This window comes from Brassica rapa, chromosome A04 (assembly GCF_000309985.2).
Source record: "Brassica rapa cultivar Chiifu-401-42 chromosome A04, CAAS_Brap_v3.01, whole genome shotgun sequence".
NCBI classification, from domain to species: domain Eukaryota; kingdom Viridiplantae; phylum Streptophyta; class Magnoliopsida; order Brassicales; family Brassicaceae; genus Brassica; species Brassica rapa.
Genome location: NC_024798.2, coordinates 21,511,498 through 21,525,995, shown reverse-complemented (window position 1 = coordinate 21,525,995; position 14,498 = coordinate 21,511,498). Strand labels below are relative to the sequence as shown.

At 38.0% G+C, this 14,498-nt stretch overlaps 7 protein-coding genes across 9 annotated transcripts; 4 read left to right on the top strand and 3 right to left on the bottom strand.

The window, feature by feature from the left end:
• Window positions 1-217: 217 nt before the first annotated feature.
• LOC103866257 lies at window positions 218-1,669 on the top strand. Its single transcript, XM_009144145.3, has 3 exons — window positions 218-639; window positions 1,053-1,138; window positions 1,260-1,669. Exons 2-3 carry the CDS (start codon window positions 1,061-1,063, stop codon window positions 1,614-1,616), a joined length of 435 nt encoding a protein of 144 aa, XP_009142393.1. The 5' UTR covers window positions 218-639; window positions 1,053-1,060; the 3' UTR covers window positions 1,617-1,669.
• Window positions 1,657-2,398, bottom strand: LOC103866256. 2 transcript variants are annotated; one of them, XM_009144143.3, is made up of 2 exons: window positions 2,205-2,398; window positions 1,657-2,046 (listed from the first exon to the last, which is right to left on the bottom strand). In XM_009144143.3, exons 1-2 carry the CDS (start codon window positions 2,343-2,345, stop codon window positions 1,843-1,845), a joined length of 345 nt encoding a protein of 114 aa, XP_009142391.1. In that variant the 5' UTR covers window positions 2,346-2,398; the 3' UTR covers window positions 1,657-1,842. The 2 variants fall into 2 exon arrangements, with proteins under 2 accessions (XP_009142391.1, XP_009142390.1); XM_009144142.2 differs by having other exon boundaries at window positions 1,657-2,109; window positions 2,205-2,380.
• A 22-nt stretch (window positions 2,399-2,420) lies between these two features.
• LOC103866254 (ATG8-interacting protein 1) lies at window positions 2,421-4,002 on the top strand. Of its 2 annotated transcripts, none has more exons than XM_009144139.2 (3): window positions 2,421-2,629; window positions 2,950-3,546; window positions 3,628-4,002. In XM_009144139.2, the coding sequence occupies exons 2-3, from the start codon at window positions 2,953-2,955 to the stop codon at window positions 3,730-3,732; spliced, it is 699 nt and encodes a 232-aa protein (XP_009142387.1). In that variant the 5' UTR covers window positions 2,421-2,629; window positions 2,950-2,952; the 3' UTR covers window positions 3,733-4,002. The 2 variants fall into 2 exon arrangements, with proteins under 2 accessions (XP_009142387.1, XP_009142389.1); XM_009144141.2 differs by having other exon boundaries at window positions 2,513-2,629; window positions 2,929-3,546.
• Window positions 4,003-5,076: 1,074 nt separating this feature from the next.
• LOC103866253 (aquaporin PIP1-2) lies at window positions 5,077-6,817 on the bottom strand. The gene is made up of 4 exons (XM_009144138.3): window positions 6,387-6,817; window positions 5,675-5,970; window positions 5,448-5,588; window positions 5,077-5,360 (listed from the first exon to the last, which is right to left on the bottom strand). The coding sequence occupies exons 1-4, from the start codon at window positions 6,712-6,714 to the stop codon at window positions 5,265-5,267; spliced, it is 861 nt and encodes a 286-aa protein (XP_009142386.2). The 5' UTR covers window positions 6,715-6,817; the 3' UTR covers window positions 5,077-5,264.
• Window positions 6,818-8,720: 1,903 nt separating this feature from the next.
• On the top strand, window positions 8,721-9,947 carry LOC103866301 (F-box protein DOR-like). The gene has a single exon (XM_009144194.1). It carries the CDS (start codon window positions 8,721-8,723, stop codon window positions 9,945-9,947), a length of 1,227 nt encoding a protein of 408 aa, XP_009142442.1.
• A 977-nt stretch (window positions 9,948-10,924) lies between these two features.
• LOC103866252 (F-box protein DOR-like) lies at window positions 10,925-12,379 on the top strand. The gene is made up of 3 exons (XM_033289431.1): window positions 10,925-12,089; window positions 12,195-12,271; window positions 12,323-12,379. Exons 1-3 carry the CDS (start codon window positions 10,925-10,927, stop codon window positions 12,377-12,379), a joined length of 1,299 nt encoding a protein of 432 aa, XP_033145322.1.
• A 119-nt stretch (window positions 12,380-12,498) lies between these two features.
• Window positions 12,499-14,329, bottom strand: LOC103866251 (U-box domain-containing protein 33). Its single transcript, XM_009144136.2, has 6 exons — window positions 13,577-14,329; window positions 13,361-13,482; window positions 13,161-13,282; window positions 12,956-13,060; window positions 12,692-12,875; window positions 12,499-12,594 (listed from the first exon to the last, which is right to left on the bottom strand). Exons 1-6 carry the CDS (start codon window positions 13,746-13,748, stop codon window positions 12,499-12,501), a joined length of 801 nt encoding a protein of 266 aa, XP_009142384.1. The 5' UTR covers window positions 13,749-14,329.
• Window positions 14,330-14,498: the final 169 nt, after the last annotated feature.

Sequence of the window (14,498 nt, the reverse complement as noted above, 5' to 3'; positions counted from 1 at the left end):
ACAAAGTTCAGCTATTAATCCAAAGTTGTATACAGCACAAGAATGAAGAAAGCCTTATAGTTTGCATAACCAACACAGTTATTAATCCAAACGCAATGGTGGTTCTGTCACATATGTACATTTAAATATAAAACAGCTTTACACTCAAGGTTCTGGCAAATCTTCCACTCAAAAGTGCTTAAATATTTACCTACAAAATTCAGGACGCACCTTCTTTAAACTCGGTTTATATACGAAGAACTTATCACCATTTCCTTATTTCTCTAGCCTAATAAGTTCACGTCAAATGCAGTGAAAAATCAAATCAGAACAACATGATTCTATGCCAGTTAAAATCTCAGATTCAGTACCAAAGAGAATAAAAAAAAAAGCCATTGAATTACATCAACTCATCCTCTTGAGTCATTCAAGACATTAATACTTGCCTATAAGCCCATTAAAGAATACACAGCCCATCGGCCCATAACGAGAATTTTGAAAAATATAAACAAAATATCTTTTCAAGAGCTTGTTACTGTGTCAGTCCCGCCAAGCAGAGACGGAGAGAAGAATCTTGGGAAGAGAGAAACGCCGGCGATCTGATCGTCGCCTCCTCCTTCTCTCCGCCAGTTCGCTAATCTCTTCTCTGTATCCGGAGAGGTATGTGAATCACGATTTTATCAGCTGTTTGCATACTCGGAACTTGAGTTTCCGATGATTCATCCATCGCTAGCTGCTCGTCGATTCGTTCGTTGATTCTCCGAACTGAAACTCGAGTTTATAGATCCGTGTGCAATCAATCTTCAAGGAATCGTAACCTAGAATCTGAGAATGTATCGCTCATTTCGTTTTCGATTTTGTTCATTGTTAGCTTAGAGTTTTGAAATTAGCGATCGTGAATTAAAGATTAGCGAATCGGTATATGCTGATTGATTCGGAAACGGTAGTATCTGCGGACTGATGATTCTCGATTCTACTATTGCGATGATCTGTTGAGTTTACGAAGTTGATTGCGATTCTTACTTTGAAAAACTTTATTAAAGATGATTATGATGAGGTTCTGAAAACTGCAGGACTGACAATGGACAAAACGAAACGCAACAAGGAGAAGGGAGGTTCTTCGTCGAATAACAATGATGCTGCTACTGCTTCTACATCGGTAAGACTCATTCATTGACGTGTATTCAAAAGATATTATAACTTGGCCACGATTTGGGAACACAGCCTTTAAAAGATCTGAATATTGTAACTAATATGGTAATTGCGCTCTCATGTCATAGGGACGGAGTGGCAGAGGAAGGCAGAGTCAAGCTACCAATCCTTTGACGGTAGGACAAGCAATAATGAAGGCAAACTACCACTCTTGCTGCCGACAGTTTTACACCTTACCGGAGTTGATTGAGTTCATGACAACCAGGCACCGCGGCTTAACAGCGGAGATGGTGACAAAGGTTTATAGGGAGATGTTGAAAAGCATAAATGCTGAAATGTATCTGAGAGCTGCACAGTATCACTCTACAGCAAGGCAAATTGAGCGCAAAAGGCGGGAAACAGCTGACTCTGTGAGCACTCTTCGTGCAAGTACGAGCACTACTGCTCCTGCTCAGAGCGATGGCGATAGTTCTTCTTCTTCTTAAGAGGTATGTTTCGGAAAATTACTTGGAAAAAATATTCATCAATATGAAACTGAATCCATAATAAAATGTAAACAAAAACCTTACAAAAATCCAAATCGAATCAAACAATAAAAAAAAAGAGTTTCTGGATATCATAATCTAAAAAAGTAAAGCAAGCATTACTTTCCTTTTTTGGAACTTAAAAAAGGAAGCATTACTGTTTGATAAAATAAAATAAAAACAAGCATTACTTAGTCGACGAAGAAGAACCTACAGTACTACTTGTTGTACCATTACTACTCCTCTGAAGAGCTCTTCTCTGTGAAGCTCTCAGATAAGATTCACCATTACGACCGGTTAAAAGTTCCCTGAAAACATTGGTCACAGTGGTCTTTGGCAAACCGTGATTCACCTTCATGTAATCGATCATCTCGGGAAGTGTAAAGAAATTCTGGCAGCAATAAAAGAAACTATCCTTTATTGTCTTCTCCTCCTTGGTCAGATTAGGACTTTTCTGTTTTTTTTTTTTTTAAATATATAGTATTATATATGAATGAATCATCGAATAAAATATACATGAGAGAATTTTTAACAGTGATTTGTTACTACCTTGGGAATAGCTTGCTTGTCAAGTTTGGTGGTGGATCTCTCTGCTTTTTTGTCTGACTCAACTTCAGAAGATGTTTCAAACTCTGTTTTCGGGATCTGAGCCTCTTCCTCGTCGTCCTTGTGTCTCTGTGTTGTTTCCATAAGATCTCTTCCAAAACTATTCTATTGTTTTTTTAGGTTTTGAGAGAGAGAGAACGAAAACCTAGTGATTCACTTGTACTATATATTAAACTTCCAAGCTAGGCCCACTAATTTATATTTGGGCTTTATAGCTTAGTCATAAGACGACCCATTCGTTTACCGACCGTAGCCGGTACGAATAATTGCGGTTGATCTTTCTGTTATCTTCATCCTCTCCTCTCTCCAGATTCTCAAGTCATCAATCATTCTCTGGATCCAACAACACAATATCGTTTCTTCATTAGGTATGAGCGATTCTTCTTCTTAATGGTTGTTGCTGGTGATTGCCCGTATAGTTTTTTTTGTAATAGCTCATTTCGAATTTTGTAATAAGCTTAGCTAACTGTGAAAAGAGATTGTCTTTGTATATTCTGATATTGATTCGGACCAAGTATTTCTTAAAGTACACGGTTCTTTCTGATTCTGAATTTCCCTCGTATTAATTGGTTCCAACCCTTTGTGAATCATACATCCTCTGTTTTTTTTTCTTCTTCTTACATCCTCTGTTTTTATGGCTAATTAACCAAAGCAGAGTCCTTTACAGTTTTTTTTATTTTTGAAGTAGAAGATGGATAAGAAAGAGGAACATGTGAAGCATCCGAACGAATGGGAAGTCGTGTCCCTTACTTCATCAGCTTATGCTGCTTCTCCTAGTCCATATAACTCAAGAGATGCTTACTATGAAGCTGAAAATTCACGCGATTTGTTCATGTCTGACCACTTTGTATTCCCACCTAGCCAGCATGAGAATTTACCCCTTGATGATGAAGAAAAAAAGGATGGCGGCCAAGGCTTTATGCTGGAAGTTCAGGAATCGTCTGATGAGTTACGGAATGAAAAGAGTATCTATGGTGAAGCTGCGCTTAGTCCTTCTCAACACATGGTGTATGAACACGGGTTAATTGACTCTGAGCCAAATGAGTATGCTGATGTGGACTTGGATCCCCTTGGACTTGAGAAGGATGCTAAGAAAGCAACACACGACCTTCCTTGGTGGAGAAGGAGAGCTGTTTCTGTATATTTACGGACAAGAGAAGCGAATGCGGTATGGTCCTTATTCTTTGCGGCTGCTGTCACGGGACTCGTAGTTCTTGGTCAACGCTGGCAACAAGAGAGGTGGCAGGTTTTGCAACTCAACTGGCATTCAAGCATCAGTAGCGAGGTAATAACTCTAAATCCTCTGTTCAAGAACCGTTATGTTTTGTGCAAATAGTAACTAACTTCTTTGTGTGTTCTCATACAGAAGCTGAGCAGGGTACTTGAACCTCTATCACGCTTGAAAGACGTGATTGTGAGAGGTAACCCACAAGCTTCTCTCCTAAGGAGTGGCACCTCTAGTGAGATCTAGTGACAAAAGGATATATGTTGCTCACAAGAGCACATGTTTATATATATACACAAACTTGGTCTTGAGTTACATATGTGTGCCTCAATGTCAAAACGCTTTTGGTTTTATTTTAGCCTATGTTGCTTCATTATCTTGTACCATTTGAACAATGATCCAGTTGCCTTTTGGCAAAACTTTCTCTTTCTGTTACAGAACTTCTTCTTTATTTGCTAGTTTGGAAATATACACACTTGTTTCTTTTTGTTCAATATTATGAATTATTTACTTTCATTGGATGATTGCTATAAGATACCATACGTTCTGATTTGTGATTGAAATAGCGACATGCTAGTATAGCATATGTCAATGTTACCATGGTCGAATCTAGCTAAACATGAACTCCATTGTTCTTCAATCATCAATAAGAAACTAGTTAATAATGATGTATCTAATAGTTAGATTTGTGTGATGATGTGTATAGATTATAAGCCACTAGAGTTGAGTGTTGTCTTGATAACTATATTAATTACCATGTGAATAAGTGAAGATAGATCAGGTAGGTGAATGTGGAATAGAGAGTGACGCTTATGGGGTGCGTCTCTGGGATTATACAGCAGCACGCCAGTTGTGATCTAGTGATTGACTGCATTATTCAATTGAGGAAATTTTTTGTTTTTATTCATCTACCTTTTGGTATTTATTTTCAGACAGTAAAATTTGATTTCATTATTTTGTAAGCACCTCTCAATTTGATTTAATAAATTACCATATTGATTATGTTGTACACAGTGTTTTTAAAACCGGACCGGAAGCTAAACCGGAAATATTTTGGATCACGGTTCAATATGGTTCGACCGGATTAAACATAATTCAATAATATGGTTTAATATTTTTTTAGTATGTAAATATAAAAGTAATATTAGTAAACATGATGCTTAGTTAAAATATAAATCAATTTTAAACATAAAATATTATAAATATAAATTAGTTTCTTGTTTATATGGATGGTTTATAGATTTTTGATAGTTTTAGTGGTTTTTATTGACTTAATAACTTTGAAATATAATCCGACTATGTGGTCGGTTCATGGTCGAACCAATTATTAGACCAACTCGGCTATATAACCGGTTCATGGTCGAATCCGGTCCAATCATCGAGTCGGTCCAGTTTTAAAAACTCTGGCTGTGTACACCAAGGTTAAAGAATGTCACATCGTTTGGAAATATGATCGTGATGGGCACGTTTTATTTCTCTCAACTCTTATCGTTAATCCATAGAATTAATCAAATAATTTGATAGGAGTCTTTTTCTTGAATTTGAGCCAAATTTGGTTGGTATGTTTGGTCCGCTTTGTTTCAAGATAAATGTCTGCCCAGAATGTTCCAATTATAGAAGAGAGATTACAAACTTTTCAAGGGAATGTCTTTGTTTTACATGTAGTCTTGCATTAGGCAAAGAAGAGGAACAGCAAATACACACACGATGCTTCACACAATTCACAAAAGAAAGCAAACTAATAATAGCATAAAGCTAGTTTTTCAAGAGTGATTCAATCAGCTTCTGGACTTGAATGGGATGGCTCTGATGACTATCACGTGGTAAAGAGCAGCAAGCGCAGCACCGATGAATGGTCCAACCCAAAAGACCCACTAGAGAAAAGGAATGAAACAAAAAATTAGTAATTCCATGATCCGAAATCGAAATTTGATTGTAAATGAGAAGTGAAAAAAACTCACATGGTCATCCCAAGCGTTGTCCTTGTTGAAGATGATGGCAGCTCCAAGACTCCTTGCTGGGTTGATTCCAGTTCCAGTAATGGGGATGGTTGCTAAGTGGACCAAGAACACAGCGAATCCGATAGGTAGAGGTGCAAGAATCTGTCCAATTTCCAAAAACCAATTAACCATATTGATCCCAATCCAACGTAACACCACAAAAGTCCTGTCTATTTGTAACAACTTACAGGAACATGAGAGTCACGAGCGTTTCTCTTGGCGTCAGTGGCGGAAAAGACGGTGTAAACAAGGACAAAGGTTCCAATAATCTCAGCTCCAAGACCACTTCCTTTGGTGTAACCAGGAGCTACAGTGTTGGCTCCACCTCCTAGAGCTTGGTATTGCTTAGGTTGGAACCCCTTGACCACACCAGCTCCACAGATAGCTCCTAGGCACTGCATCACTATGTAGTACACAGCTCGTGTAAGCGAAAGCTTCCTGGCCAAAAACAGACCAAACGTGACTGCTGGGTTGATGTGTCCACCTGAGAGTTCATAACACAACCCAAATCGTTATTACAACATCTACAAAAATATTTTAGTTTCCAAAAAAAAAACATCTACAAAATAAAATTTTCTCAACTGCTTACAGCTCCTAAATTTCATTTCTTGTTTAAATTTATTCAATCAAAAAACTTTGTTACATCAAGTGATTCTATTATTTGTTTAGAGTAAACAATAATAAAAAAAACATAAACTATTTCTTTCTTTTTTTAAAGAATGTAAAATTTATTTAATCAAAAAAAAATTCTCTAACTGCTTACAGTTCCTAAGTTTCATTTCTTACACATCCGACCAAGTAACATGTTTCTTAAAACCCTAGTTTAGTTCTTCACTAAACCATAAGATCTATCATATACAACCGTTAGATCTGAGAGTTTAGAAGGTGGTGGTCACTTACCGGAGATACCAGCGGTGCAGTAGACAAGAGCGAAGATCATACCACCGAAGGCCCAAGCGATACCTTGGATTCCGACAGAAGCACACATGTTCGGTGCCCTCTTCACGCCCATGACGGTCAACACAGTGATGTAAAGGAAGAGAAACGTGGCGATGAACTCAGCGATACCGGCTCTCCAGAATGACCAGGAACCAAGCTCGCCTGGCTCGAACAAGGGAGCAGGAGGTGGCTCCTTGTAGTCCTTGTCGCTCTGAGCCGATGTTCCGATGGGTTGTCTCTCCGGAAACTTGTTAGCTCCGACTCTAACATCTTCTTCCTTGCCTTCCATCTCCAAGTCCTTTCTCTCTCTCTTAAGAGTGTTTTTTTTTTCTATGTGAGTGGGTAATGTGTTGCAGAGGAGCAGAGAGTGATAGTTTTATAGTGACGAAGCAATGATAATGCAAACAAATGGAGATAAAGTTAAATAAAACACGATGATAATTTATTTGTTTAATTGCTTGACAACACATTAATATATAGTTTAACTGCACATAATTAACGTTATCTTCTTTGTTGCTGATAATACTAATTATTGATTTAATTATAAGTTAATTTTTGTGACCAGAGTTTTAAATTCGGCTTAGAAGTACTCTCTAATCAAATGATTATAGTCTAATAAAATACTATAGTGCCACCTTTTTCTGAATTATTATATGAATGTTGGTTATGAGTTATGACAAAAAGAAAATACTGGAAAATCTAATAAAATATAAAATAAAAAGGAGGAAAAGTTGTGGTCGAGGTAAACCGCTGGTTTATTTGGACCGTTGGCATATCAGGATAAGCACATGGCCTCACCGTACCTAAAATACATAGGGACAAGACAACTCATCTTACAAATAATCTTATAACAACTATTCTTATTTTAATCTTGTAACATTTTTCTTCTTAATTTTAAGTATAATCTTATAACAATACTAATTAGGCAACATGTCAAAGTTGATGATACTAATTAACCACCCTGAAATTTTCTTATTACATATCAAATAGCTTGAAACTATACAGGCAGCACACAGGCCATGCACTACGCATACATACCATCAACGACACAATTATGAGTGGTTGCGTTTGAATGAAAAAAGAAGATTGTGTGTTGTGTAATATTCGGCTGTAATCCACTATTTGCCAAAAGGAAAGACAACGTTTAAACCAAAAGAAAAAAGGGGATTCTCTAAATAATCATGGTTGCTTCGTTGCTTTCTTGTCTTTTTAGGTGTGACACTATGCCCTACACACGTGCATGCTACGCTCTTCTACTTCCATATACCAAATATTCGCTTTCTTTCATTACCACAAACTTCATTAACCAACCACGCTACACATGTACACTATATATCATGGTCATATATATACCAAATTCATAGTTCATGTAAAGTTATGTTTTGGGCGACAGGTTTTGCGGCCGAACCATTGAGATGCTCAGCAATGAAAGTTAGGCTCGACGTGAAGAGATCAAAATATAATAAAGCGGTGAAGGTCGTAATTTGTTTGGACTTTTGGTATGAGAACTAAAAAATAGACGATTCCAAACCGTCCAGTCCATAGATGAGAAGACACATGGCATAACCTTACGTATACAAAACCGACCAAGCACTTGTCACCTTCATTCCAATATTAATCATTTTCTCTATACACATTTTTAACTAATTTTCTTCTGGATACAATTATTGCATGCCCACCCCCCATTATTCCCGTTGCGTTACTGTCCCCACCACCTCCACGGCTCCACCTCTCTTGGATTGTTTGATTTTTTAGCAAAGCTTTGTTTGTTTTTTTTCCACAAAATATTTATAATCAACACAATTTCCACACACCCAATACAAAATTCGAAGTATAAACACCCACGAAAACATCAAAAAGCATAAACTTAGGTATAACTCATTTTGAGGTTTTGTCTCCAATTTTATTTGATACTCATCAATGACTACTTACGTTTTCTTCTCATTCTGAGTTGTTTTGTTACTAAATTAATATCTTCTCTCTTTATATATCAGTGAATCGAATTATTTATCGTCATGTAGTATCAGAATGTGTGAGTGTGTGAAACTGAGTTCCTAAAATTCAAATTCATTTACCAAAAATCGGGTCTTCAGAAGTTTGGGTCAAACTTAAATTGGTTTCTCAACTTGACACAGGTCCATATTTTCTTTTGTTTTAGATGGGCCTTCTTCTTTTTCAGAGCCCATCTCAACCTTTTGTTTAAAACCTCACCCTTTGAGTCTTGGCTTCTACGGTTCTACTTCTACCCTAGCTTCCCTTTTCCTTTGGTTTTCCCCTTTCCACAGTCAAAAAAGTATGGAGAAATCACGGCGGCGCAAGGATCGTAAAACTACCAGCCTCGACACTGGCCAACACTCCTCATTGCCGCCTCTACTCCCAATGGAACTCATGATGGACATCTTCTCTAGGTTATCCCTCAAGTCCATTGCCATCTGTCGCTGCGTGTCGAAGCAGTGGGGCTACGTACTCGGCCATCCTGACTTCAGGGACCTCCGCTTGGCAAGGTCTCAGGCTCGTCCTTGTCTATTGTTCGCCTGCTTCAGAGGTAATAAGCTATTCTTCCTCTCCTCACCTCAACCTCAGTCTCAGTCTCCTGATGATGAGATGTTTGCCGCCGATCATCACATGAGTTTCTCCTTTACCCGTCCTGTCAAAGATATATCTACAAGTGTCAGTGGCTTCGTATGTGTCTCTTTCCGCGGTTATCAGTCCGGAAGGCAATTCATGGCGGACGAGTCGGTGGTATGTAACCCTAGCACTGGACAATCATTTACTATACCCAGAATGAAGACAATGAAGAGGACTGGGGGGATACGGTTTTTCGGGTATGATCTTGTCGAGAAACATCACAAGGTATTGGCAATGATTCGTCCTCCTGGCCACGGCGGCAGAACTGTGGACCATCAAGTGCTAACATTATTAGGAGGAAGAACTGAGAAAGCGACCTGGAGAATGGCTGAATGTGGCATACCATGTGCCTCTTCTAGGGATATACAGAGTTTATGCATTAACGGTGTTTTCTATTACATCGAGTTGGTTAGCGATTGGGGTCTTGATAGTATGATAATTTGCTTTGATGTTACATCTGAGAAGTTCAGCTCTGTTAAGTTTGCTAGGGATTTATATCCGGTGCGGCGAAACTATCCGGGGCGGCTGCTAGATTTCAACGGTAAATTGGCTTTAGTACCAAGTGACAGTCTTCGTGTCACAAGTAAATGTATTGTGACGTGGGTTCTACAAGACTCTGAATGGTCCAAACTTGTTTACATATTGCCCCCTATGTGGAAAGTTGTAGTTGGTCCAAAGGAGTGCTTAGAGATTGTTGGAGTGACTGGTCCGAATGAGTTTGTTATGTCTCCCATATATTCATCTGACCCTTTCCATGTCTACTACTGCAATTTCGAGAAGAAAACTGTGAAAAGAGTTGTGATCCAAGGAATGGGGGCGTTTGGGAGTGGGAGGAGGTATTATGTTCGCACATGTCTGAACCATGTGGAGGATTTGAAGCATATGGAATTATAAAGGATTCTGGATGATCATGGGATCTCGATAGAGAGCTTTTGTGACCTATTCTGACTAGTATGATCTGTGTTATCTGATTTTTTTTACTTACATTTTTCATCCTCATGAAATTATTGACGGTTATGTATATAATCATGATGTGTGAGCGTCAGGGATTGAGTTCCTAAACTTTGAATTCAAATTCATTTACCAAAGTTAGTGAAAACCGAAATTCTTAGAAATAAATATGTACGCGCATGAGTTTTTATACTAATGTTTTTTTATTAAATTGTTTTAATTTGCAACACTACCATCTTTATTGATTATAAAATGACGAATACAAATATTTGTCTCTTAAATGTACCATCGTTGTTGAGAGTTAACATATTACAATTCATTTTAATTATTTTTAAAACTTCATATGCACAAAGAAAAATTAAGTTTTGAGTCTGACACAAATCATCAAAAACATATAGTCAGCATCAGTTATAAACTGCCAAAAAGAGATTAGGTTCTTTGCTCTAGAGTCTTTTTACTATTGACTCCATAAGTTATCATCTAATATTAAGATCTCAATAATTTTTCAATGCAAATTTTGAAATTAACATATTTTATATTTATATATAATTTATAATTTATTTTAAACGATATTAATATACATATAAAATATGAATATTTATTAATAAAACTTCATATTCATACGATTTATTATCATTTGTATATTGATTGAACAAAAAAATTATACTATTAAATAATTTATAATCGTTTTAAAAATATAGCATATAATTAAAAATATTTTTTATTATATGTTTAATGTGATTTTTTAATTTTTTAATAATATAAAATTAAACAAAAAAAAATATATTTCTATCTTTTCAGATTTTCTTTTGCTTTAGATGGGCCTTTCTTCTTCTTTTTTTCCTGAGCCCATCTAAATCTTTTGTTTATTGTTTAGACAACCTCACGGACCAACACTCATCGAAAGCAAAAACCAAAAAATGAAGGAATCACGGCGGCGCAAGGATCGTGAAACTGACCAACAACACTCATCGCTCCCAATGGAGCTCATGATGGACATCTTCTCTAGGCTATCCCTCAAGTCCATTGCCACCTGCCGCTGCGTTTCGAAGCAGTGGGGCTCCGTACTCGGCCATTCTGGTTTCAGGGACCTCCTCTTGACAAGGTCTCAGGCTCGTCCGCGTCTATTGTTCGCCTGCGTCGAAGATAACAAGGTCATCTTCCTCTCCTCACCTCAGCCTCAGTCTTCTTCGCCGACTCCTCCTCCTCCTGTTGCCGCCGATTACCACATGAGTTTCTCCTTTGACCATCCTGTCCAAGACATATCTACAAGTCTCAATGGCTTTGTCTGTGTCTATACCAGTGGTTACCGGTCCGTAAACGCAAAGAAATCCCTGGAGGGCGAGGAGTTGGTGATATGTAACCCTAGCACGGGACAGTCGCTTACTGTCCCCAGAATGAATAGCTCTCGGATGACACGCTTCTTCGGGTATGATACTATAGAGAAACTTCACAAGGTGTTGGGAATGATTTGGCTACAGGACGATAGAACTGTGGACCATCAAGTGCTGACATTAGGAGTAGGAGGAGGAGGCACTACATGGAGAACGACTGGATGCGGCGTACCTTGTTCTACTTGGCAAAGACAGAATATATGCATTAATGGTGTTATCTATTACGTCGCCCGTGAATGTGATCAGATGATAGTTTGCTTTGATGTTAGGTCTGAGAAGTACATCTTTGTTAAGTTTCCGGATATGATCTTTTGGCCCGTGGTTCTTGACTTCTACGGTAAGTTGGCCTTAGTAGTACTAGTCAGTGGCATCGCTCTTACTGCCACGTCCGAAAGTATTGTGATGTGGGTTCTGCAAGACCCCGGAAGATGTACATGGTCCAAACGTGTTTACATATTGCCCCCTATGTGGAAAGATGTAGTTGATCCGCGCGAGCACTTGGAGATTGTTGGAGGGACTGGTCCGGATGAATTGGTTATGTCGCCCAGATATTCTTCTCAGCCTTTCCATTTCTACTACTGCAATTTCCTAAAGGAAACTGTAACGAGAGTTGTAATCCAAGGAATGGCGTTTGGGAGTGGGAGGAGGTATTCTATTCACACTTATCTAAACCATGTGGAGGATGTGAAGCGTATGGAATTATAAGGGATGCTGGATCATCTATGGGATCTTCTTGATAGAGAGATTTTGTGACCTATTCTGACTAGTATGATCTCTGTGTTATCTGATTTTCTAGATCCTGTTTCATGTTTTGTACCTAACAATCTGCAGAATGATCATGTACCATCATCTCCTTTAGCTTTCTCATCGTTTGTTTGTTTTTGGCTTTGTGATTGCTCACTTTTGGTTGCTCTGTTCATACAGAAAGATGGTAGAAACAGTAAAGATACATTAGGTGTTGTTATTGATACATACAACTAGTTATTTTTAAGCCACACGAGAAGGAAGCCATAACCAGCAGCTTCCTCTCACACAAATGTTTTTTTCTGTAGTCAATATTGATACATAAATTCATTTGAGTCTCTCTTTCTCTCCGAGTGTCATTCACAATGCTCATGGTTTTGGATTGTGAGCTTCTGCCATAGCTTGGTGGAGTTGATTAGGAAGTTCATCATGTTCAGTCCCATCCCGCTGCACTGATGAAACAAGCACAGTAGGCACAACCACATCAACCATATGAAACGCAAGTAAATAGAATCTGCATGGTCTTTTGTATGATTAAGCAACACATACCGGGAAAGCTAGAGAAGATGAGTCATTTGGTTCCTCTTGAATATCGCTTAGTAAGACCTCAGAGCTGATGATATCCATGGAGGATGTGTTATTTTGCTCATCAGACCTTATTTGTGGCAATACAAGCCGCTGAAAATCAGACAAGAGCACAGAGAGAGCTCTAACTTCATCCACTCTAGCTTCCCTATACATTGATCAAAAAACACCATCAATACATCATCTACAAACACAATCAAGAAAACAAAAGTTTCCTTGACTGAGAACCTTGTATGGATAAGGTTTCCTTTGCAGGTGAAATGTATTTGACAAGTAGCTGGCGCTTGTTGGCAGACAAAGTTTGCTTTCTTGGACTTGAGATCCTCCATTTTTCTAGCAAAAAAATAGTTAACAAAACACTTTCTGTAAGAAAGAGGACACATGATGATGATCCAAATATAAAAGAGTTGGTCACGTCTAAAGCTAGATATACATGGAATAGTGTTTATCAGCAGCTGCTCCCATAACAAACTTCCTGATCCTATGCTGGTATATCACTTCAACAATCCCTTTCTCAATTGAGTCCATCTCCACACACAGCTTCTCTGCCTGTACCTACATACACAAACCAATCTCCTCTTTAGAATATAGAAAACATAGTAACCATATATACATGTCACGTTTTGTACATACCCCTTTCTTCAAACAAATACTTAGATACTCTTGTAGAATCTTGTCTGTTTTCGCCGTTTCTTTGCCTCGGTATGCTCTCACTGATTCCTCATCTACCGTTGAAGCTTCGAATCTTGTACCCACTTTGAGAGTCAAAAGTGTTAAACAAATTTCTAAAAGTCAATACCCTTAAAGCATTACTAGAGAGACACTTAGAAGTTTGAAATATATACTTACAGACAGGAATCGTTGGAGATGGCTGGTGGATATGAAGGATGCAGATTTTCTTTCCTTGGGAGTTTTGTAAGGCCCACATGAGATTTGATATGTTCTTCCACACTTCTCTACCAACTGCAACGTAGAGTTTCTCTTCTAGTATCTGACTAGTGGCTGCTGCTTCTTCCTCCATAGCCTTTGAGAACACTTGGGAGAGACAAAGTTTTTGGTCTTGGAGAGAGTTTTAACAGAGAGTTTCCTCTGCACCATCATTTCCCGGTTACTTGGATAAGAAGATACCCAATGGCCTGAGCATCTCACGACTCTGTTCCTTCGAATATTCGTCCGTTCTCTATATATATAATATGGTAAAAAGACTTTTTCTATACCAAATAATATTATAATCATGAGAAACAATGTCCGAGAATGTGGTTAACTAGGCATGGTTGTCTTTTTACTTCTTTAATTTGTTTAATATCTGTTTTGTGACTTTTGTCCGAGTCCAAAGAGCATCTGCTGGAAAAAACAACAACATTACAAGCAGACAAGACAAGAACGTTAACAAGAAAGATGAAAATCCAAATATAGTTTATGTCAGTGTGCTCTATTACATTGAATATTGTCTAGATGATGCAGCTCCCATGACAAGATTCTTGACACCTTTCAATGTGTATCTTCTCTACACGGACCTAAGATACAATCAGTCGGCTCTCTTTATCTCATTACCGTCAAAACAAAAGGGATAATAATATCTTGAATATGTGAAAATACACGCTAGTGTCTTTATCTTAACCAATAATTTAGGACTCAATCCATTCCTAGCCAAGCAAATACATCATTTGTGAAATACAAAGCATTGATATACCATATAGAACAAAATCTTCCATGTTCTGTTAACATAAAACAAAATCAACAGACATAGTTGTGGCTCTGGACTTGCTCT